Source organism: Oryza glaberrima, chromosome 10 (genome assembly GCF_000147395.1).
Source record: "Oryza glaberrima chromosome 10, OglaRS2, whole genome shotgun sequence".
Lineage (NCBI taxonomy): Eukaryota > Viridiplantae > Streptophyta > Magnoliopsida > Poales > Poaceae > Oryza > Oryza glaberrima.
Window position 1 is genome coordinate 10,395,398 of NC_068335.1, and position 24,606 is coordinate 10,420,003.

The 24,606-nt window shown below is 39.5% G+C and overlaps 1 protein-coding gene across 1 annotated transcript; it reads left to right on the plus strand.

Annotated features, from left to right (window-relative positions):
- The first annotated feature begins 11,906 nt into the window (after positions 1 to 11,906).
- Positions 11,907 to 15,424, plus strand: LOC127786257 (endo-1,4-beta-xylanase 4-like). The gene is made up of 7 exons (XM_052313594.1): positions 11,907 to 11,995; positions 12,177 to 12,223; positions 12,766 to 13,006; positions 13,117 to 13,283; positions 13,369 to 13,749; positions 14,116 to 14,616; positions 14,949 to 15,424. The coding sequence occupies exons 1-7, from the start codon at positions 11,947 to 11,949 to the stop codon at positions 15,297 to 15,299; spliced, it is 1,737 nt and encodes a 578-aa protein (XP_052169554.1). The 5' UTR covers positions 11,907 to 11,946; the 3' UTR covers positions 15,300 to 15,424.
- Positions 15,425 to 24,606: the final 9,182 nt, after the last annotated feature.

Here is a 24,606-nt window from a genome sequence, read left to right on the forward strand (position 1 = left end):
GAACAGGAGTGTTGTAGTATAAGTGGATCTAGCCCGTATGATTGTTCACGAGGCGAATTAGTGCTCCTCGAATCACAAGTAGAATACATCATCAGGGACTAAGTATCTGTACTCTTCCATATCAGATTATAAGTCGTCAAAATTAAACTACTTTAAGATTAAATCTATCTATTATATACTAAAAGTCCATTAAACTTCCTACAAACGCTTCTAAGCCGCTACGTGGCGTTCCTACAAATACTCCTAGATTGCCACGTGCGTTTTAATAAATCATAGAAATTCTAATCTATCTATTATATACTAAAAGTCCATTAAACTTCCTACAAACGCTTCTAAGCCGCTACGTGGCGTTCCTACAAATACTCCTAGATCGCCACGTGACGTTTTAATAAATCATAGAAATTCTAATTAAAAAGAAAAACATCTAACCATCAGTTTTCAATTAATCTGGTGGACCCATTATTTTTAACCATTAGATCTTTATTTAAAGAAAATACCAAATAAATCTATCTAAAAAAACCCACGTTACCCGGCCGTACGTGTCCCCATGGACCTGTACGTCCGTACGTCCGTGTACGTACATATCCCCTATATGTCTTTTTTTCCTTTTTCCTTCTCGCATGTATACTTAGACTAGAAAAAATGCTCGTGTGTTACAACGGGTGAAGGCTATTTTGATTTTATTATTGTTATATGGTTTAGTTAAGGTGAAAATCATGAGCTACAATTAGGAGTGAAGTTAGCATGCGAGTTTTTTTTAAAAAAATATTTCTTATACGACTCCTTCTGTATTTCCGAAAGCGAACGAAACTTAAAACCCAACTCAAATACGTATTTCGAAAAGCGAACAAACCTAAAAAACCGACTTGTACACGGATGACATACCGAAGTACCAGCAAAAACATCTTCAACTTTTATAATAGTAGATATTAGAGAAAAAACTCAAAAAAATCCATGTTAACCATATGTTTTAAGTTGTAAAATTATATGTTATTTTAAGTTTTATTCTAAATAGCGCATCTCATCAAATCATCCACAAATAATAATAATAATAAATTAAAATTGTGGATTATATCATTGTATATCACTGAAGAGCATAGTTAAATTGGACTTATATTTTCAAAATAAAAACAATTTAAATTGTGAGTAGCTCTCTAAAAATTTACTCACTCCATACTGTGTAATACTGATATATCCAATCACCATGAATGTATTTTTCATATATTATATGTTTCTTTATTCATATATATTTTTTAAAAAAATTAACAATCATATATTTTTTTACAGCATATGGATGTCCTTTTATCTTTTAGTAATCATTTGGTCTACATTGGAAGAGCATATCTAGGACACGCGAAACAAAGTGTATCATTAGCGATTAATTAAGTATTATATATTACATAACCCGTGCTTATCTAAGAAAAAAAAATTAAAAAGGTAAAATCAAGCTATTTATTTATACATAACCCGTGGATATATTATTTCAACCATTATATATATCTATTCAAGTAATCTCCACAAGAGATGTCATAAAGGGAAATAAACAAGAAGAGTATGTATACGATCAGCTGCATCGAGTAGTTTTCTCTTTCTTTCTTTCTTTGCAGCTATGAGATAGATTTTCCTCAAATTGTGCATATGAGTAGCGACCACTCCTGACGAGGTTGTCAAAGAATCCACGCCGCTGCAGCACCACTTCACTCCATCTCAGCAATGTTCTTGAAAGTATTTTTTTACTAATGATATAAAAGGCATTCACGAGCGCATATATAAACGTATGCACATCTATCATATAAATACACATACGCACACCTACCCTAAGAGAAAAAAATATTTGTCTCCAAAAAAGAGGAAAAAGTACGTGCTTAGTATTTGCCAGAAAAAACATATACACATTCAATCGAAAGTGTCTTATGGAACCATGTTATATCTTTTTTTAGTTATGTCATTCTCATCTATATAATGTTAATAATTAGCACAAATAATTTTGACAATATAGATTATTCTATCTTATAATACCATGAACATGCATAGGTGAATCAAATGTATAATAAAAGAAAAAACAAAACAAAAAATATATTAACTCATATGTTTAGGAATGATGGTGATAGATGAGTTTATATATAAGCGGGACAATTTGTACCGTCGTTGTAGTTTAAGGGTGTAATTCAGACTTTTTCCTTTAAAAAGTCATTTCCACATAAGGATTTATAATAAAAATTTAATCGACACTAAATAAGTAAGGTGCCCACACATGTGCTATAAATGCTCTCAAAGCGCCACGTGGCGCTCCTTTTAACACTCCAACGCCACAACGTGGCATTTTAATAAATTTAAAACTCACAAAAAATCTGAGAATAAATAAAACATCCATCCATCGATTTTCACTAATATACAGTGGACCCATTGTTTTCTATCATTATATTTATTTATCCAAATAGATAAGGATAAAAACAAAAAAAAGGCCCGCATATCTCAAACCTCTCCCGTACTTACCCCGACAGTATGTACCTCCCCAGTCCCAGCAATTTTCCTTCTCTCCTATTTTTCTCCTATTTTCCTAAATTTGTTAGATGGAAAAAATATTTTATTTTCTACCATTAGATTTGTTTATCAAATAGAGGATAAGAAAACAAGCACTGCATATCCACCCCTCACATTCAGTACGTACGTGCCTCCCCACCTATTTTCTTTCTCTCATATTTTTCTCTTTTAGTTAGATGGAAAAATGTTTTATGAAAACTAATTTTAAACAACTATATTATCTAAATCATATATCCACTTTTTTTTGTGCACACCATTATAATATTTACTATAAAATTTAAAACTGAAGATCCAAGTTAAGTATATTATTAAAGAAATTCATTACTTTGTGTCATATATATTCTCACCGATTCATACATTTTGAAGAAAATATCAAGTAGATTTTTAAACCATCTGATCTGATTAATAACATGTACTTCCAGTAGAACAATTTAAAACAATCTAAGTGGTTTAATTAGAAAATACAACACCCAAAGTATTTTCTAATAGATCTAAAATTAAATGTATTTATAAAAATATATAACTCAATAGGACCCATAATATCTATATTAAAAAAATAATATCCTATCAACCAAAAATTAATTGAAAATATATAGTATGTTATAGTAAATCATTGTATATAACAAAAATCAATTAAACTCCCTCCCGAGCGCTCATAAGTCACTAGCTATCATATCCTAAGATTCTAAAAAAATTCAACTGAATTGATGTATCCATTATTCCATTATTTTTAACTATTAAATCTATTTCTTAAACATAATCTTAAATCGCCATGTGCCACGTCCTTTAAAACAAAGAAAGTATGTTAGAAGTTCTTTAAAAAAATGAAACACCCCATCATCGGTTATCACTTAAATCATTTAGAAAAATTACAAAAATAAAATCTCTTCCACCTCCTCCTCGCCCTCACATTTGCACAACACAGCCCGTCCCCTTCATATTGTTTAGCTCTCAAACTAAAAGAAAAATAATCAATGTTGGATATTTTTTAGGAACATATTACAAACACAGGCACTCACAAAACATGCATACTCACTCCTATGAATGCATAAATACATAGCCTACCCCTATGAATTTTTTTTAGAAACACACAACAAACGTAGGCGCTCACAACTTAACGGACGCACACTCACGCCTATGAACTCACAAACACATAGCTTACCCCATTTGAGTATGTCCAAAAGATTAGACAACATATTTTGAGATTTAAGAAATCACCATGGACGTCTCGCTGTCGATGGATACGTCACCTACCACTGAAAGAATAATAGTCGTAAATACGAGCACCCATGTCAAAGTCTATGACTTGAACCCGGTGGCATGTTCCACTACAAGGAACCTAACTAGTTGAGCTACACTCACTTTGCAATAATATTGAGTATTAAAACAAACATAATTTTTAAGCTTCAATTTTGGAATACTCCTATACCTTTTAAACCTGTGGAACCATCATTTCTTATCATTACTACAAGCGTGTATTCATGCTATAGTAATATGAATACTATAACATTTCAAAACTAATACTACACAATTATATTTTGTCATTATAGTATTCATGTTAAGCTGTGTGGAGGCTTTGACCTACTCTAAATGAAATGTTTTTAGATAGATCACCTCTGAAAATACATTAGCTATATTAGGTTATATAAACCCATACATTTAGTGGATCTTCATGTCCTACCCAATTCTCCTCTATTAAACCATGATAATATATATGCAATTAAAAAAAGAGAAAAACACCTTACTTTATCTTTTGTTGACATGTTTTCTAAAGAAAAAAAATTCTACCTTCTTTTCAAATGATGAAGAAGATTATAAATAATCACTTGTAGATATTACTAAAATATGATATAAGATAAAGCTCATAGGTTAGAGAATTATAAAAGCAATTAATGCCGACAAAAATAATTTATGGAGAAATCGTGGCAGATGTTCTTTGGTTAATATTTTGCTCTTATAGTGTCTCTAGCTTAGCGTACGACGCATGCCCACGCGAATGCGCGGGCTACCTTCCTAGTTATATATTAAAAGTCCATTAACTTTCCCACAAACGCTCTTAAATCGCCACGTGGCACTCCTACAAACGCTCCTAAGCCGCTCCTATGCCGCCACATGGCACTATCTAATCTCACCATTGATTTTAACTTAAATTGGTGGGTCCGTTATTTTACACCATTAGATTAGAACTATTATTAAAAAGTAATAACTTCCTCATATTATATATCCCATACGTATGACTTTATACTATACAAACGCTACTACTATTGTTCTTCCGTACGTATGTACATACACGATTGAAAACAATAATGCTTACATAATGTTGGCCAGAAGAAAAAAAAAACCATACACATCTACATAAAAAGACATAAATAAAACATATAACCATAAAAATCGATGGTGTTTAAAATATGATTTTGTACATTATAAACATAAAATATATTACTTAACTAATATAAATATATTTAGTTAAATTATGATCTATAATAAATATCCAATCAATGTTCTATCTTCTAAATCAATGTATTATATACTACGCCGTATGGTACTCTCTGAATACTCCTATGCCGCCATGTGGCGCTCTAATAAATTTAGAGAAATTTTAAAAAAAATCTAATCGTCAGTTTTCATTTAATCTGGTGGAGCTATTACTTTTAACCATTGGATCCATAATAAAATAGCCAATTAGATTTATTCTTAAAAGGCCCACATACAAGCATGAACGTACGTCTTTTCTTTTTTCTCTTTTTTCACGCACATGAGATAAAAACCGAATCAATTATCCTATGATGTATTATGTGTTTTATTTATTTATATATTATTAGATATTAAATATCAAATATATTATTTTGACACCGTGCCGTTGTCCTTTATCTCCCACTATGGACTTCATTTGATCAATTGAGTATTAAATATAAATAATGAAAATAAATTTATTTTATTTTTTAAAAAAATTATACATAAAAAAGTACTTGCAATACACGCACCGCGTAATATACCATTTAATAGTTTGGGAAACATGCTCGATATAAATAACGGAGTAGCCAATCCAATAAGTACTTTAGAACATATCCTTAAATGTATTATTTAGGTACTAAAACATTAATATATAATATACAATAAATTTGTATACTTGGTCAATCATAGCCTAAAATATCAAGCCTATGTCCTCAGTGATCCCCATGTATATAAGTTCTATTCATAAGCCACTATCCACTGATCGCTAAATAATATTATTTACGAGGTATCCATGCACAATGCACTTAAAAATTAGCTGATATTCAATGAGCATGTGTGTCATCCAACACTGAAAATAAATAGCGATACAAAGTGCGCAACCATTAACAAACTATAGAGTAAGTAGACGATGCAAACAAGTAGATTACAATTATAAGTAATACCATTACTACACTTCTACAAATGCTCCTAAGATATTACGTAATACTCTAATAAATTAGAGATAATCTATGAAAATCTGTCTCTACATATATACACAACTCCTATATAATTACGTACACAAGAGATAAAAAGAAAAAAAAGGAAGAGTCTGTATGTGATTCGTCCCATCTGGTAGTTTGCTTTTTCTTTACAGCTCTAAGATTTTCACAAATTGAGGATATATAAACATAGCAACCAATCCTAGCGAGGTGGTAAAAAAAGCCATGCCACAGCGCTGCCTCACGCCATCCATTGCTTCACTCTCATCTCGTCAATTTTCTTAAAAGTATTTTTTTACTAAGAATGTAAAAGTCAATCATATGAGCTCATATAGATATGTGCAGATGCACACAATGAATACACATACGTGCACCATATCCCTATGTTAGAAAAATATTCATTCATAAAAAGGAATGTATGTACGAGAGACTACTATTCGCTAGAAAAAAAAAGGTACATATAACTACATTATATCTATTTTTATGTCATCCTCATCCAAACAATTTTAAAAATTAGCTCAAATTCCAACGCATATTAACCCCCGCGTACATGCATAGGTGAATTAGATGTATAATACAAGAAAAAAAAATCAAAACTTATATTAACTTGTAAGTTAGCAAAGGATCACTGCGTGAGCAAATATTTTTTACGTGGTCCTCATCACTGAAGCTATTAGATAGTTGAATGATCAACCCTGCTATTTTTTTTAAAAAATATATATCTATACAACTAAAATTTAGTACTATTGATTAACACCTTAAACAAATTATGTCTACTCTACATAATAAATCAACTCAAGACAAAAAAAAACTATTTTTTATCACCTCCATCTTCTTTCGCTCATTCCATAAAGGATGCTAAGTATGGATCTCAACTGGCTACATTGTAGTAATTATATAGGAGTATGCATTATTCGGTTAAGGTGGTCCAAGTAAGATGTTACCGTTGACAATAATGCTTAACTGGCCTGCTACTTACCAATAAAATTATGTTACCGTTGAGGAGCACGACTATATCAATGTGGGACTCATGAATCAAGGCATTAGAGAAAAATCCTTAGCGGCTATAGTCGGCTTCACCCAATCGTGAGAGGAGCATTCATATATAAGTATAATTGTTTTATCCTATTAATTGGTAGAAGCGATATTTTTAAATATTTATATATAGATTTGGATCTGTGAGACATGGGCACTTGGTATGATGTGGAGATTAATTTCTTATGGTATTAATTATGTATTGAGTTTTTTTTGATACAGCTGCAATTCCATCGATTAAGAAAATATTCATACTTCAAAACAATGTTAATAAGTTGTGGTGAATGTTGAATTTATATATAATTGGGATAAAGTGAGTTTTGGTTGGATATGATAACCATTTTGATCATTTACTCCATATCAAAATCAATGGTCTATTTCTTATAGTGAATATGGTGGATATGGTTTCTTTTAGTATTCTTTTTGTAAGCAATAAATAAATTGCCCGTGCATCTGCGCGGGCTTCCTTCCTAGTTTTTACATAAATATAGTATTATTTATAACACCAAATTAGTTTCATTAAATCTATAATTGAATACATCTCCATAATATATTCGTGTTGGGTTGATATTATTACTACTTTTTTTCTACAGATATGACTAAACTTGGAGCAGTTTAAGTCAAAACACTTATAATCTCAAACGGAGAGAAAGAGAGTAGTTTTTATTCTAGAGTCCGTCACAACAGAATATTTGAGATGAAGAATATTTGGTGTAGAGGTTATGCTCACATGGGTGGGTTTCCCCATCCTCTCGCCAAATCCATCTCTGCCAATCCCCTTCCCTTTCATTGTTTGGATAGTGGGTGGAATGATGGGATTGTTGTTATTCCAAATTCAGAACATATAGAATTCAGTAAACACCCAGAAGATTAAGATAAAGTTCTTAACCATCTGAAAAAAATACAGTGAGAAATCAGAAATGTTGGAAAAGAAAAACTTAATAATCTAGGAAACACAATCCTTAGGCCACGGTTCCCCTCTCACAAATCCAGATCAGCCATTAAGCAAATTTTCAAAATCCAAATCGAAATCCAAACATACAACAGTACTCACGTCCAACTCAGGAGACAACACCCAAATTTCTCCCTCTCTTTCCTATGCACGTATAGGAGGTGGCACATCGTCTCTCACATGACGCGGTGGAATTCACCTTGTCTATGAAGGGGAAAAAGGTTGAGTGTAATGCTGTAAGGGCAACAACAATGTATATAGCAAAAGTAGTCCATATAGATGGGACTCACATATATGGACTATAACTATTGCTATCTTGACAATGTATATAGCTAGCAACTAGTATTAAAAGGAGAGAGGAAATAGAGACAAATAACATATTTTATTCTATATGGGCAGCCCATATGCTTATGGGTGGCTTTTGCAATTTTCTTGCTATGGACTGTTCCGCAATGTGGTTAGGTGGCTGAATGAAATATTTTATTGCTTATGGACTAGTTTTCGACTATATTGTGGGGGAGCGTATCCTATGCACACAGGCCCTCGCGTGTACACACCGTGTACACCAACTAAAAATTATCACAAAAAGTTCTAGGAAAATTCATACATGTACTTTCAATAGTATTACATCTACGTGCAAAGTCGCATCTTCAAATTCATTCTACATAGAGAATAACAAAAAAGATAAAATTCTGACAAAATTGCAAGCTTAAAACTGTCAGATTTTTTGTTTTTTTTGTTACGGCTAAAATATAATGAATTTGACGTTAAGATTTTAACCCTAGGTGTAATACAATTGAAAGTATGTGTATGACTTTTTCTAGATTTTTTGGTGACATGTTTTAGTTGGTGTGCACGTGTGTACACGTGAGGGCCTGTGTGCATAGGATATGTTGCCATATTGTGGATGCCCTAAGTGTGACACAAGAAAAGAGTTTCATATCACCGTGGAGAGACTTCTTCCCTATGTGAGCTAGGGCGGATTGTGCTGGGACTTTTGCCAACCTAGCTCCATCCAAATGTCCCAACAGTCTTCGTAGAGAAAATGACCTTGGGTGGAATGATATACATGGGTTGCGCCTCAATTCCGGCTGGCCGTAGTCCATCCAAACAAAGCCATATATGAAGATTATTAACCCACAGAAGAATAGCTTAAAGAAAAATAAAACACTATGGCATAATAATATATCAAAGCACCGTTTATCGTCAAATTGAATAATTGTTGATCATGGCATATCGTCGAATACCACTTTACCCATGATCATGACCATGATAATCTTTTTCCCTTTGGCATTTTATATGGAAGTAGCACACCCCAGACAGTTAGCGGTGGATCCAGAAAAATTACACATTGGTGTTAGAATGTATTTATTGGTGTCATAACATGTTGATTATGCTTAAACATAGTGTTTGATGTGGACTAGGGTTCCCGATCTTTCGAAAGGTTATGATAATCAATGATTTGGGCGGATTCATGACACAAATCGATTCGACTTCTTGAACGAACACGCTCTTGAGCCCCGCAATCGCAGCACCACATCTCCTCTAGTTATCACCCGTGTCGAAACGCGGATGACCTCGCCGAGAAGGCTAATCTCTGTTTGCGAATCGAAGAACACAAACAAGAATAAGGTAGAATACAACCAAAATTGCAGATGAATGATTAAGCTCACAAGTTGGGTTCTTACAAACCGATCTAGCGGCGAAACTGTTCTTGACAGAATAATCTAAGCAAAACCCAAACCCTAAGGGTGACGGGCATGTTTAGGGTTGTGCAACCAACCATTGACGCAACCCTAATTGGTTCCAACACGATACACGGCCCAAAGGCCCAAATACGGTGACGCAACGCCGGGACAGATTCTGGACGTCAACTTGCGAGAAGGCTAGTTAGCGATCAGTCGCGCGCGCCCCTCCCCACGCGACTGGGCACATGTCGCGCGCGGAGAGGGGACGGCGGATGCGCCGCGCGAGGAGGAGAGAGAGAGAGAGAGAGCAAGTTTTCCCTTTTCTTGTTTTTTCCCTTTTTTGGTTTCTGTTTGGTTGGTTTTTCCTTTTTTTTTCCGGTTTCTCTTTTTAAGGTGTAGGAATACAAAGTTTGTATTCGTATGTATACCAAGTTTGTATTTATACGTATATAAAGTTTGTATACACGTATGTAAAGTTTGTATACGCATATGCAAATTTTGTATACGTTGTGTATTTTCTAGTTTTTTATTTTTTTAATACGTATGTATATAAAGTTTATATTCATCGTATACAAAGATTGTACGTCCTATATAAACTTTGTATATGTATATATTTTTCATGCATTAAAAATATATTCATATATATATATATATATATATATATATATAGGTAAATTAACTCGTGCTAGATGGAGTATGGGCTCCAAGATTCAAATTGAGTATATACCCAATTTGAATGAGTATGAATTTTTTTTAAATGTTTAGGTATGAACATTAACTTCTTTACTAACAAGTTTGAACTGAGTTTGAACTTTTTTTTTTGTTAGATTTTGATTCTAGGTATATAACATCCAAACATATAATTTGTTAGGTATGTAATAATGAATTGTGAATAAAGTTGAGTTTGAGTTATTTTGTTGTTAGGTATTGGTATGAATCAAATTCATATACCTAGGTATATACTCACAATTTAAATTTTTTAAAAAATTTGAGAGATTTTGTGTATTTTATACCTTGGAGCCCGGGTACCATGGAGTCCCATATGGATATCCTATATATATATATGTATATATATATGTGTATATATATATGTATATATATATATGTACATATATATATATACATATATATATATATACATACATATTATATATGTATGTATGTATATACTACATACATTGACTTGGAAAGAATTTGGACGTGGGACCAAAACCATTGGATAGGTTATCTTCTTAGCTTTCCATCACGCAAAGAAAGCCCCAATTCAGTATTACCTTCAATGTTTAAGTAGTTTTGTGATTTTACAAAATGGAATTGCTAAAAGTTTTTTTTTGTTTGGATTCTATCTATTTCTGTGTCATCAGATGCACACCGAGCGTAAATAAAATCACGCATGGGGGCGGGTGATTAAACTCATGACCATGCCTACCAAGGGAGCAAAATTACCCGGATTTCATAATAATTACATGCAAGTTGCATATAAGTTATAAAATTTAGTTTAAAATATAATTCCACTATATTTACACTATAACGTTATATTTAATATATTTCCACCCAAAAAATTATCGCAGCACTTTTAGAGTGGTCTTTACTATAAGTCATCGGGATCGAGTGACACCAATGTTAATTGTTAATTGTTAGCCTGTCAATATAGATCCACCCCTAAACATAAGACCAAACTTGCCAAGAATATATCTCGTTTTAACACACTCTTAAGAGCCGTGACTTATGGTATACTGACAAACCTCACAAAATTCTTACTGAAAGCAAATCCTCCATGTGCGTGTGTACACTAGGATTTAAACTAGATACTGTGTACCCAACGCCACGGCTACCCCAACGATGTTATCCCTTCACTATACTAATGTTATTCTCGGACCACCTAACTTTCTGCAAATATGAATAATAGACATCCAAATTTAACTCAAAATTAAATCTTCAATATTTATTTTGCAACTAAACCCTTGTTCACTGAACGCAGCAACAGAGAAATCTACGGATCTTACCATTCTATTTCTCTGTGAACTAATTGCCCAGTACATGTCTGTAAATAACATCACTCACCTGCATGCGTCCACTCATCCAGCAACTGTTTCTCAGTGTACCGTTACTCTCGCTGATTGTGTACCGATTCAATTCAAAAAATATCGAAAACAACGCACCATTTTTCGTAAATCGTAATTAGTGCTAGCTAAGTCAATCCTGCAAGCCTATATATATTCGCTTCTCTGCATAATTAGCTGAATCGTCTTCGTTAGCAGTGAGAGTGACAGACGACACATAGAAGGTTTTCATGGAGAAAGTACTGGTGCTCTCCTTGATATGTATTTCACTCTGCCAAGGTCAGCTGGTTTGTAAATTATGTTGGTTTTAGTCGATTCCTGATTGAATGTTTTCAAAATGTGCATGGTCTTTTCCTCAAAAAAATGCGCATGGTTTTCTTGTTCGTTTTTGCATTTGTTTTGATCTCATAATTTCATCTTGAAATGTCGTTGAAGATTAATGTATGTATTCTTGATGTAGGATGGGTGGTGCAATCTTTAGAATATGATCATACAGCAAGTATTGAGGCAAGTGATTTTGTTTAATTGTTCTCTTTGTATATATCGCTCTTTTCTCAAACAGATGCCATATGTGAGATTATTGGCAAAATGTGCAAATCTCTGACTTTGTTAAACGTTTTTATCTCCGTCTCGTCTCACAGATTTTAAATTGCAAATCGATAGTTGGTATTCTCGTCTTCTGCTATCTATAAAACTTGATAATTTGTTTATTAAAATCAGTTGTATTCTAGTTTTAAAATGTAAGGCTCTGGATCGTTTTATGCCAAGATTGACTGGGATGCCAAAATTGTTTGGTTTGCCAAAAATTGATTAGAGCTGGGCTGTTAAAAAACGCAAAATTATTTTATTATTGCCAGGAAATTAACACCCTGAGTTAATTTGGTTCAATCAAAATCCAAATCACTCGACTATTTTGTAAACTGAAACATCTCTAATCAGTGAATAGGTCAACAAAAAGCAAAATTTACGGCATTTATGTGTACCGTTAAAAAAATTGAAATATTCCTGTAATGTTCAAACGAGCTTGCATGCATGCCACATATCTGCAGTGCCTTCGCGATCCGATGAAGCCGCTGTACAACGGCGGCATCATCCAGAACGGCGAGTTCAACAGCGGCCTCATGGGCTGGTCCACGCACCGCGACATCAAGGCCGGCCTGAGCAGCTCGCCGTCCGGCAACAAGTTCGCCGTGGTGCAGCGCGCCGACTCCCTCTCTGGCGCCGCCGTGCCGTCGCGCAGCGTCTACCAGAAGATCCAGTTGCAGGGCGACACCCACTACTCGCTGTCCGGTACGTACGTGCAAAACTAGATAGCACTCGAGCACATATGCATGCGTGCGTGCGTGCGTGGTCCCCGTCGTCTGACGAGCCGCGCCTCGCCGGCGCGCGCGGCGCCGCAGCGTGGTTGCAGGTGTCGGCCGGCGCCGCGCACGTGAAGGCGTTCGTCAAGACGCCCAACGGCGAGCGCGTCGTCGCCGGCAGCGTCTCCGCCCAGTCCGGCTGCTGGAGCATGCTCAAGGGCGGCATGACCGCCTACTCCTCCGGCCCAGGGCAGATCTTCTTCGAGGTGACCCAGCCACTCGATGCAATTTCGTCGAACACATCGCCGGCGTTCCAGCCGTTGCATCGATCTCAACTTTACATGTTCGCAGAGCGACGCGCCGGTGGACATCTGGCTGGACAGCGTGTCGCTGCAGCCGTTCACGTTCGACGAGTGGGACGCGCACCGGCAGCAGTCGGCCGCCAAGGTGAGGAGGAGCACCGTCAGGGTGGTCGTCCGCGGCGCCGACGGCGCGCCCATGGCGAACGCCACGGTGATCGTCGAGCTCCTCCGGGCCGGCTTCCCGTTCGGCAACACGCTGACCAAGGAGATCCTGGACCTACCGGCGTACGAGAAGTGGTTCACGTCGCGCTTCACGGTGGCCACGTTCGAGAACGAGATGAAGTGGTACAGCACCGAGTGGACCCAGAACAACGAGGACTACCGCGTCGCCGACGCCATGCTCAAGCTCGCCCAAAAGTACAACATCAAGGTCAGCTTGACATCGGATATTGACCCAACTGTCTCACGACATTCTTATACCAGCACATGTACCTTACTAACTACTTCCTTCGTTTATAACTCGTCTGATATTTTTTTTAGTCAAAATTTTTTTAGACTCGATCAAGTTTTTAAGAAAAAAAGTTAGCAACATCTATAAAATCAAATTAGTTTCATTAAATTTAATATTAATATATTTTTATAATATATTTGTTTTGTATTAAAAATATTAGTATATTTTTCTACAAACTTAATTAAATTTAAAGAAGTTTGATTAAGAAAAAAGTTAAATGACTTATAATATGTAACAAAGAGAGGGAGTATTAAGTTTTTTTTTTTTTGTTGTTACAAATTGAAGATTAGGGGACACAACGTGTTCTGGGACGACCAGAACTCGCAGATGAAGTGGGTGACGCCGCTGAACCTGGACCAGCTGAAGGCGGCGATGCAGAAGCGGCTCAAGTCGGTGGTGACGCGGTACGCCGGGAAGGTGATCCACTGGGACGTGGTGAACGAGAACCTGCACTTCAACTTCTTCGAGACCAAGCTGGGGCCGAACGCGTCGCCGATGATCTACAACCAGGTGGGCGCGCTGGACAAGAACGCCATCCTCTTCATGAACGAGTTCAACACGCTGGAGCAGCCCGGTGACCCCAACCCGGTGCCCAGCAAGTACGTCGCCAAGATGAAGCAGATCCAGAGCTACCCCGGCAACAGCGCCCTCAAGCTCGGCGTCGGCCTCGAGAGCCACTTCTCCACCCCTAACATCCCTTACATGAGGAGCGCCCTCGACACGTTGGCGCAGCTCAAGCTTCCCATGTGGCTCACCGAGGTCGATGTCGTCAAAGGACCCAACCAGGTAAACCTGACACTGATATCATTTTCTGCAATAGTAGTAGTCAGGGTTTAAAATTCCGCACTGAAATTTTCGAAATTTCGGTTATATCATGAACCCAATCCCCCGATAAGATATTATTTCAGCCTGATTTAATTTTTCGTGAATTTTGACAATATTGTCCAAATTTGACTAAATTTTGTTCATGATTTCGAAAATTTCTAAAATATCGCTATATCGGCACTCCTGATATGAATACCGAAAACAAAAGATTTAACCCTGGTAGTAGTGAAAAATCTACACACCAAATTAAGTTACATCACCTAATAATATTATGTTTGGCATGGTGGAATCAGGTGAAGTTCTTGGAGCAGGTGCTGAGGGAAGGGTACGCGCACCCGTCGGTGAACGGGATGATAATGTGGGCGGCGTGGCACGCCAAGGGTTGCTACGTGATGTGCCTGACGGACAACAGCTTCAAGAACCTGCCCGTTGGGACCCTCGTCGACAAGCTGATCGCCGAATGGAAGACGCACAAGACGGCGGCGACGACCGGCGCCGACGGCGCCCTCGAGCTCGACCTCCCACACGGCGACTACAACCTGACAGTGAGCCACCCGTCCCTGGGAACGAACGCCACCGTCCGCGCCATGACGGTGGACGCCGCGTCGTTGGCGTCGGAGCACCTGATCAACATTAAGGTCTAGGAGAGTGTGACACGTACATTGTCCTCGTGCTAGCGTGCTCGATTTTTTTTTGTCAAACAATTTTGTACTTGTTTTTATTTCCTTTTTTGCTTAATTAGTGAATAATAATTGGATCACTTGGTTCAGCTCAATCTATGTCAGGTCAGTTATACGCCTAGCCACTGCATTAATATCGCACTTAACTTTAAAACTTATTACTCGTGCCTTCACAAATTGATCGACATATAATAAAAACTAAAATTTTTCAAATTGATCCTCATATAACCATATGTTATATAAACACGGATTTTATCATAGCATAATTAATACAACATAGGAGAATATGTACATATTAATATATTATGCATGATGTCTTAATCGATGTGGTTTAAATTATACTTGATATTGATGTACAAATATTATATGATATTATATGATTATCATTTTGAAATAGAGTACTATATTTTAAGACATAGCTACCATTTAAATGGCATAGGTGCAGACGTTGGGGTGCAATATATTCACGCACTCGTGAAGAGAAACAGAGTGAAACGTGATGGCCTAAAATTCACCTACACGATTACAGCAAATTGCCTCAATAGTCAATCTCCATGTAGCAAAATATGTAAATTTTTATAGTATAAAGCTCATTTCATACTCCCTTCGTTTTTTAATATCTGACGCTGTTAACGTTTTAGATATGTTTTGACCATTCATTTTATTAAAAGAAATTATGTAATTATCATTTATTTTATTGTGATTTCATATATCATCAAATTGAATCGTTATTGCAAAACTGGCACTAGAAAATTGCAAAAATGCCATTAGAATCGTCATTCGAGTGGTATCCTTGCAATATTGAAAAAACTGGTAGCAAATTTGCAAATGCCCCATTTGCTAATGGTCAGCAAGTCATTTGTCAGCAGATGGTACCAGATTTTGAGTGGTGGATACAGGGCCATACTTTTTGCCATGATATGAGAATTCTGGATTTGGGGGATATGATGCAATATTAGGTATGGATTGGTTAACACAACACAGCCCTATGACTTGTAATTGGGTAGATAAGTGGATTGCATTTGATCATAAAGGGCAGCAGATTCAATTGCAAGGTGTTAAACCCACTGCTCCTACTTCTCAGTCCTTGCAGGCAATTTCAGGTGAGCAGTTGTTGAAGTGGCATCAAGGCAATGAGATCTGGGCAGTGGCTGTCATTCAACAAGTACAGCATGTACCACAGCAAATCCTTCCAGTTGCTGTCCAGCAATTAATTCAGAAGTTTCAACCAATATTTCAGTCCCCTACTGAGTTACCTCCACACAGGACTTTTGATCATGCTATTACACTGCTCCCTAATGCAGCTCCTGTTAACACCAGGCCATATAGGTACTCTCTGTTAACGACCAAATTTAGTAAATTTACATCGAATTTGGAGTTATGGCCGAAGCGGATTTGGGAGGAAATCGATAATGGAAACAGGGTATGAATCGGCTTCGGAACCGCATCGGCTACAGTGTGCATCGGCAGTTACCAAATCGAACAAGGCAAGCCGATGTAGCCGATTCCGGCAAGGTGATATTGGAATCATTGTCGGATTGAGTTGACGTGCTTTATGATGATTGCCACGTACAGATCGAGTCCGAAGAAGGCAGTTGTATCTATTAATTATGAATAGTTTGTTAGTTTCCTTTTTATCTTTAGGAAAGTGTGTTTAGTGTCCTATAAGGACTTTATGTTTTCCTTTTATTTTTAGGAAAGTTTCTTTCTCGTCCTACAAGGACTAGTATCTACCCATGGATATAAATATGTAAACCCGGGGTCATTATAATCTATCCTCACGATCAATACAATTCGGCGCATCGCCACCTTTTACCTTTTCTACTTTATTTTATCGTCCGGCGGGGACTTGGCACCTAACGCGGGGCTGCATCAGTGTTCGATCTCCGGCTAAGGGGTAAGTCCAATGTTCCGCTGGCCCGGGCAATTGTATCGTTTATGTCGGCGTCGTTCAAGGCTGCATCAGTACATTTGACCTCTTGGATTGCTCTGGTTTGGATGATATATTTGCCTACCTATTTATCATATGTCTTTGTTAATCTAGTCTTAGCATATCAATTTAGCTCTATTGGCTGCTTCTCGTTTTAGGGTTTCTGCCGGTATCAACTAAATCGCGTTGCTAGATTAGATTAGCTTAAACATCTACCACCCTGAAAACTCAGTCAACGGCTTGATTGTCTAGATATTATGTTTCTTTTCATTCTTAGTGCTGCATCAGTTAAGTTTAATATACTAAGTCATGCTTAGAACCATAATCTCTAGCCTGCTTCCTGATTGCCAATAAGGGTTTCATCGGAGTTTCAGCCGGTGAGTTATCTGGACGTTGCATCGGCTCATAAGGATTGCATATACATATAAGTTGGATTTAGCCGATGACAACAAAGGTTTCACTGTTTAATCTAATCTTGTAGATTTCATGACATCGGACCTCCAGTCGATGTGTGCTTTAACCTTCGGATCGATGCTTATTTATCATAACATTATTTGTCGATTGGTTTATACTGGATTATATTGATTTTATTACATCATCATCAGCCGATTACCTTTATATCATTATCTACATTGGACATATAGCCGATTGCTTAAACCCTATCGCTATCGGCTGGTATCGGCGTCGACTATTATCGGCTATCGGCTGGAACTACTCCATCGGCTTGTCAGCCGATCGGCTATTTGATCTACTGTTTATATATCTTGTCAGTTGCAGGGTCAAATTGACTGGCACGCCCGTATCTCATCATATTTGGACCTGCACTGGAGCTAAGCAGATCTCCCAGGCCGGTGTGTTCGATTTTTTCGTCAACACTCTCCTGCTTAGAAGGATGAAATTGAGCACCAAGTGGCTGAGATGCTTCAGTCTGGCATGGTGGTTCCTAGTCTCAACCCATTTGCTTCTCCAGTTCTTTTAGCGAAAAAGAAAGACAATTCATGGCGATTCTGTGTGGACTATAGGAAGTTGAATTCTATTACTGTGAAGAACAAATTTCCCCTCCCAATTATTGATGAGTTGCTGGATGAACTTGCAGGGGCACAATATTTCTCTAAATTAGATTTAAGAAGTGGTTATCACCATATTAGAATGCAAGAGTGTGATGAACCAAAGACAACTTTTAAAACCCACCATGGCCATTTCCAATTTAAAGTCATGCCATTTGTATTGACTAATGCACCTGCCACTTTTCAGTGCCTCATGAATTCTATCTTTGGTCCTTATTTGAGAAAATTTGTTCTGGTCTTTATGGATGACATTCTCATTTATAGCCATTCTCTGGAGGATCATCTGAACATTTGGAATTGGTATTTATATTGTTGCAGCAACATAAATTGTTTGCCAAACCCAGTAAGTGTTCTTTTGCTTTGCAGCAGTTGGAGTATTTGGGACATATTATTTCTAAAACTGGAGTAGCTACTGACCCTGCTAAAACTTTGGTGATGCAAAATTGGCCTATCCCTAGTTCGGTGGCTGATTTGAGAGGATTCCTTGGCCTCACTGGGTATTATAGAAAATTTGTAAAGCATTATGGTTTGTTGGCTAAGCCCTTGACTGAATTGTTGAAGAAGAATTGACCATTCCAGTGGACTTCTGTCACTCAACAGGCTTTTGAGACTTTGAAACAAGCTATGATCACTACCCCAGTTTTGGCACTGCCTGATTTTAGTAAACCTTTTGTCATTGAGACTGATACATGTGACACTGGCATTGGGGATGTTTTGTCTTAGGAGGGGCATCCCATTGCATATTATAGCAAGGCTTTGGGTACTGCTAATCAAAAACTTTCTATTTATGAAAAGGAGTTTATGGCTATTATGATGGCAGTAGACAGGTAGCGACCTTATTTACTGCGAGGCCCATTTGTTATTAAGACAGATAACAAATTTCTGTGTCATCTTGATACTCATGTCCTGGATTCAGAGATGCAGAAGAAAGCAATGACTAAGTTAATTGGACTCCAGTATCACTTTCAGTATAAGAAGGGTGTGGACAATAAATCAGCAGATGCACTTTCAAGAGTTGGTCAATTCTTTGCTTGTTCAAGTGTATCTTTGGTTCAGCCACTGTGATATAGGAGATAGTCAATTCTTATGCCGTTGATATGCAGACTCAGAAGTTGCTGCAGGAGCTGGCTGTTATTTCTCCTAATGATCAAGGTTATGAGTTAGTGGGGGGTTTGATTAAACATAAAGGGCGAGTTTGGATTGGTGAAAATTCAGCCTTGCAAACTAAAATCATTGCTGCCTTTCATTGTTCAGCAATTGGGGGTCATTTTGGTGTGCAAGCCACATTTCAAAGAATTCATAAGTTGTTTGTTTGGTCTAATTTGCGCAGTTCAGTCCAGGAATTTGTGCAACAGTGTCTCATATGTCAACAAGCTAAACATGAATTATGTAAATCACCTGGGCTACTTCAACCTTTGCCTATACCTCAAGGTGTGTGGCAGGATATCTCTTTAGATTTCATCGAGGGCTTACCATTATCTGACAGTAAGAATGTGATTTTGGTGGTGGTTGACCGTTTTACCAAGTTTGCACACTTTATTCCCTTAAAACACCCTTATACTGCTCAACATGTGGCCTTAGTTTTTCTGGACATAGTAGCTTCTATCTATGGACTTCCTAAGACAATGGTTTCTGACCGCGATGCCATTTTTACAAGTCAGTTTTGGAAAGTGTTGTTCACCAAGATGAAGGTTCCTTTACTCATCAGTACAACTTACCATCCCCAAACGGACAGCCAAACAGAACGAGTAAACCAATGCCTCGAGATGTACCTTCGTTGTGCTACTTCTGTTTCTCCAACTAAGTGGTGCTCTTGGCTTCCTTTGGCCCAGTATTGGTATAATACAACTTACCATTCATCTTTGAATTGCACACCTTATAAAGCTCTATTTGGCATGGATCCAAGGTATGCATTCCTTCCTGACTTGCTTCCTGATGCTGCACCTATGGATGATACTGGTGTTCAGTCTTTGCTGGAGGACAGACAGCTTTTCTCTGAAATGCTACAGCATCAGTTAGCTAAGGCACATAACCGCATGAAACAATATGCTGATGAGAAGCGTTCTTTTCGTGAGTTTGCAGTGGGTGATTCAGTGTTTCTCAAACTGCAACCACACATTCAGAAATCAGTGGCATCGCGTCCATATCCTAAATTGGCATTCAAGTATTTTGGCCCTTTTGAAATTCTAAGTAAAGTGGGTTCTGTGGCTTATCGCCTCAAACTGCCTGTGGATAGTCAGGTTCACCCTGTCTTTCATGTCTCCCAACTGAAGCATTTTGTTCCTTCACATGTTCCAGTTTTCTCTGAGTTGCCGACAACTGTCCAGTTGGATATTTCTGCTCTGGAACCCACTGAGATATTGGATCGTCATTTGGTCAAGAAAGGGAATGCGGCTTTAACACAAGTTCTTGTTCGTTTGGGTGTTTTGCCACCGGAGTGTGCTACTTGGGAGGACTATTATGTGCTGCGAGCTTGTTTTCCGTTAGCAACAGTTTGGGGACATCCTGTTTCTCATGGGGGTGGCAGTGTCACACCGGTGGGTGTGCCACTTGAAGATGCAGGCATTACACAGCAACGATACAGGGAAGACGGATTGAGGAAAAGGCGTCTTCCTGTGAAGAAAGCGTATTTATGTAATAAGTGTGTGTGCGCACGCGCACGCTTAGGCCTGACCGGTGGGTCGTGCTGAGGGGTTTAAATTATGTCTGGAACACGGCTGTAACCTCATCGATTATCAAAAGTAAGAAAAGAGACGAACTACTCCCAATTCCCTCGCGTGTTCACACATCCGGCGGGCGACGGCTCGCGGCGGCCAAATCTCATGATGCCGGCGAGCGGGGTGTTACAGGGATCGACACAGGCGGTGGTGGCAGAGGATGTGCTCACCAGGATGGATGTGGGCGGATGGAGCAGGACGAACGACGACAGCCTGCTCGGTGCTCGCTCGCGATCGCAGTTGGATGGGGATCGGCGGAGGCGGTGGCGGTGGGCAAACTGACGGATAACTCACGCACGACCGAGGCCAAACCATACCTACCTCAAAATGCCGAGGATAGTTTTGTAATTTCGCCTAGCATTCGATCCACCAGGATTGCACATCCCATCCCCACCCTACCCAAAGGGTGTAAATCCGGAAAATGGAAATAATGTATTTTTTTAAAGCAGGATAATGTTCATTAGTCATAATCTCATCCTCCAAATGGAGCTCCTAGGGTTGGATCTTTGGGACGGTGGATTTTTGTTTTATCTTTTTTATACACTAGAAAAAAATGCCCGTACATTGCAACGGGTAAAGATTATTATAATCTTATTATTGTTATACGGTTTAGCTCGGATAAAATTCACCGTGGAAATTCGCTTGGACATATTTTTCTTAGAAAATCATGAGCTGCAATCAGGAGTCCGACTTTTATCTCAAGTTAGTATGCGAGTTTTCTTAAAGAGATTTCTTATACGACTCATTTTGTTTTTTTCTAAAAGCAAACAAACTTAAAATTTGACTCATACATGGATCTGTATTTTCAAAAGTGAGCGAACATAAAACTAACTCAAACACGGATGACGTACCAAAATACCGGCAAAAACATCTTCAATTTTTATAATAGTAGAGATAAGGTTGAGATGGTGGATAAATAATAGTTACATTTGGGCACGGTCCAATTAGGCAGGAGTCACCGAACAGGCCAGGTCGTATCGGCCCATATGCTAAGGTCGGAGCCTAGGCACGGCCTAGTAATATGTCAGGTCATTTTGTTTTGGCTTGGCATGATTAAGGTACGTGGGCTATGTGGAGGCCGATTAGCCCAAATATGATAAACACCAAGAAAGAAATGCAAACAAAGTTTGTTGCATCCACGCTGCTGGACATCCATGACATCGACGTCTCTACAAGCAACATAAAGTACTCGAAATCAAGACGCTAAGGAAAACTAAGGCAATAACTGCACACACAAAGGCAGTTAGAACCAACGAAAGTTTCACAAAGCGCGATTGGTTAAGGGGTACAGACAAATGGCAGCCCTACTCTTCAAAAAGTGGGAGAACGGACTCCCCCAGATCACCGACTTCTTCCATCACATCCTTACGCGCGTCGCTAGCCACCCCCTGATCTAAGATCTTCTGGAGATTGAGTTCGGGGTGCGCCAACCTCACGTACGCGAGGACGTGGCACGCCCCTGTGTAGATCCCATTGGACGTCTCCTCCCCGATCCTGGCCGCATGCTTGGAGGGGATCGCCTCCATCGCCGTTGCCAGTTCTGCGAGCGAAGACGTCAATGAGAACTCATCAGGGTTCATCGGGATGGTGGTCTTGACTCCACATTCCCCAGCGAGCTGGTGTAGGCCGGTGTAGGTGACCCGCAACGAACCTCGGATCTCCGACAGGTTGTTCTCGAGTTCCGACATGCGGTTCTCGAGCACCTGCCGTTGCCGTTCATTGCCGGCCACCAGTTCCATCATCATCCTCATGAACCTCCGCCAGGTCACGCGCCAGTTTGTCGGTGCGCTCATTCGCTGACAACACCGCCTCCGCGATCTCGCGACTTATGCCGCGAGCACTAGCCTCGAGGATGCGCCCCATCTCGGCTTGGAGCTCCTCCCATGTGAGGACGGCAGCCGGCGGGCCTCGACCGGGCGCAAGATCGCTGGCAGGGCCACTAGGCGTCACCTCGCGGCTCCTGGGCACGACCACCACATCGGTCGAGGCCACTGCAGGAGACGCGCTGGAGTTTCCCCCAGACCCATCTTGCGCCGCCTTCGCCCACACCGCCCTACGAAAGACGGCCATGTTGGTTATCATAACAAAACGCCAGAATCCGATCAAGTCGAGGGCCTCAAATTTCGTCCACTTACTTTTCGCCGAGTGTCACCAGCCTCAGCCGTCGTGGAGACAGGGGAGATGCATCCGAGGCCTAAGTAAACCGAGTACGATATGAGGGCGACATTTTCTGACTACGTAATCGATAACCAAAAAGGCTTACCAATGGGGTGGGCGTCTTCCGGCGGTTGCCGAGCACGGAGGAAAACTTCCTCCCTTTCCTTGGAACTTTGCCGCCGCTGGTCGTGGCAGCAGCAGCGGCAATGGCCGCGTCGGACGCGTCCTGGGCAACGCCCTCCTTCAACGAAGCCACCGCCTGGTGGTCCGCAAACAGCCCGATGATGTCAGTCAGGGGTCGAGCCTGCACAACATGAAGTCATGATGCGATCCAAGAGTTAAAAGGTAAAGGGTCATCTATTACACTCACGTTGATTGCGGCTTCGCCCTCAGCCGCCTCTTTCTCACAAAGAGGGGTGGGGGCGTTGCTCGCCGTCGTGGGACCACTGATCATCACCTAGGCAACACGGCGCTCCATGGTTGCGCTGTTCAAACATGTAGATAAAGAACCAAATTTCGATAAGTCAGGAGGAATGCGCATAAAAGGAGAGAAACCCAGAATACAAGAAAAATACCCCGAGGAGAAACCCGGGTCGCGTCCTCCAGCCCAGAGTAGTCAAAGGCTGGATGGGCTCGAGCCTGAAGCGGCTAGATCCGTCTACCAATGAAGTCGGCAGCGACTTCATACCCCGACAACCCTCGTACTCGGAGGTCATCGATGATATCGATGAAAGATTGGAGGGATGGGGTTAATGCGGGTTTGGCGGTCCAAGACGGAATCTTGTCTGGTTGCTCCTCAGGAACAATGAAGACTGGATCCGAATCTTCTATCTGAAGATAGAACCACCTCGCCCGCCATTTGCTACGAGAAGAGGGGCACTGGAAAGGGATGTATCACGACTTCAGGCCATCCCGAAGTCGAAAACCAACACACCCGGATACCTTTTTAGGTTCCATCCAGCGCAACTCGTAGTAAAAAGGGAAGAGGTCAAGAAACGGCTCTACCCCAATGTAGGCCTCACAGAGATGAGAAAAAATGCTAAGGAAGACTATGGAGTTGGGGTTTGGATGAAGCAGAGAAAGACCGTAGAAGTTCAAGACGAGAAGGAAAAACTCAGAAGGCGGAGGAAGAAAACCACAGAGAATATAATCCTCAACCGCAACCATGCGGCCCAGTACGGGTTAAGGTTCAGTACCTCCCGGTTCCCTCTCCATGGTCCCGCGACCTGGGAGAGCTCCCTCCTCCTGCAACTTCTTCAAAGACGCACCGGTGGAAGTGGACTTGTCGAGGTCCATCGCCATTGGAGATCGCCGGAGAAGAAACCAAGGCGAGCGAATTAGGGTTTGTGTGGAAGCGAAGAAGACGAATAGCGTTCGGAGGCTAGAAAGTTTTTGCAACA

Bases quoted from the DNA above. Each gene is read 5' to 3' on its own strand.
- LOC127786257 (XM_052313594.1), top strand. From the start codon at position 11,947: ATGGAGAAAGTACTGGTGCTCTCCTTGATATGTATTTCACTCTGCCAA. The intron at 12,224-12,765 runs GCAAGTGATTTT...ACATATCTGCAG, and splicing joins ATCATACAGCAAGTATTGAG to TGCCTTCGCGATCCGATGAA. The intron at 13,284-13,368 runs GTGACCCAGCCA...ACATGTTCGCAG, and splicing joins CAGGGCAGATCTTCTTCGAG to AGCGACGCGCCGGTGGACAT.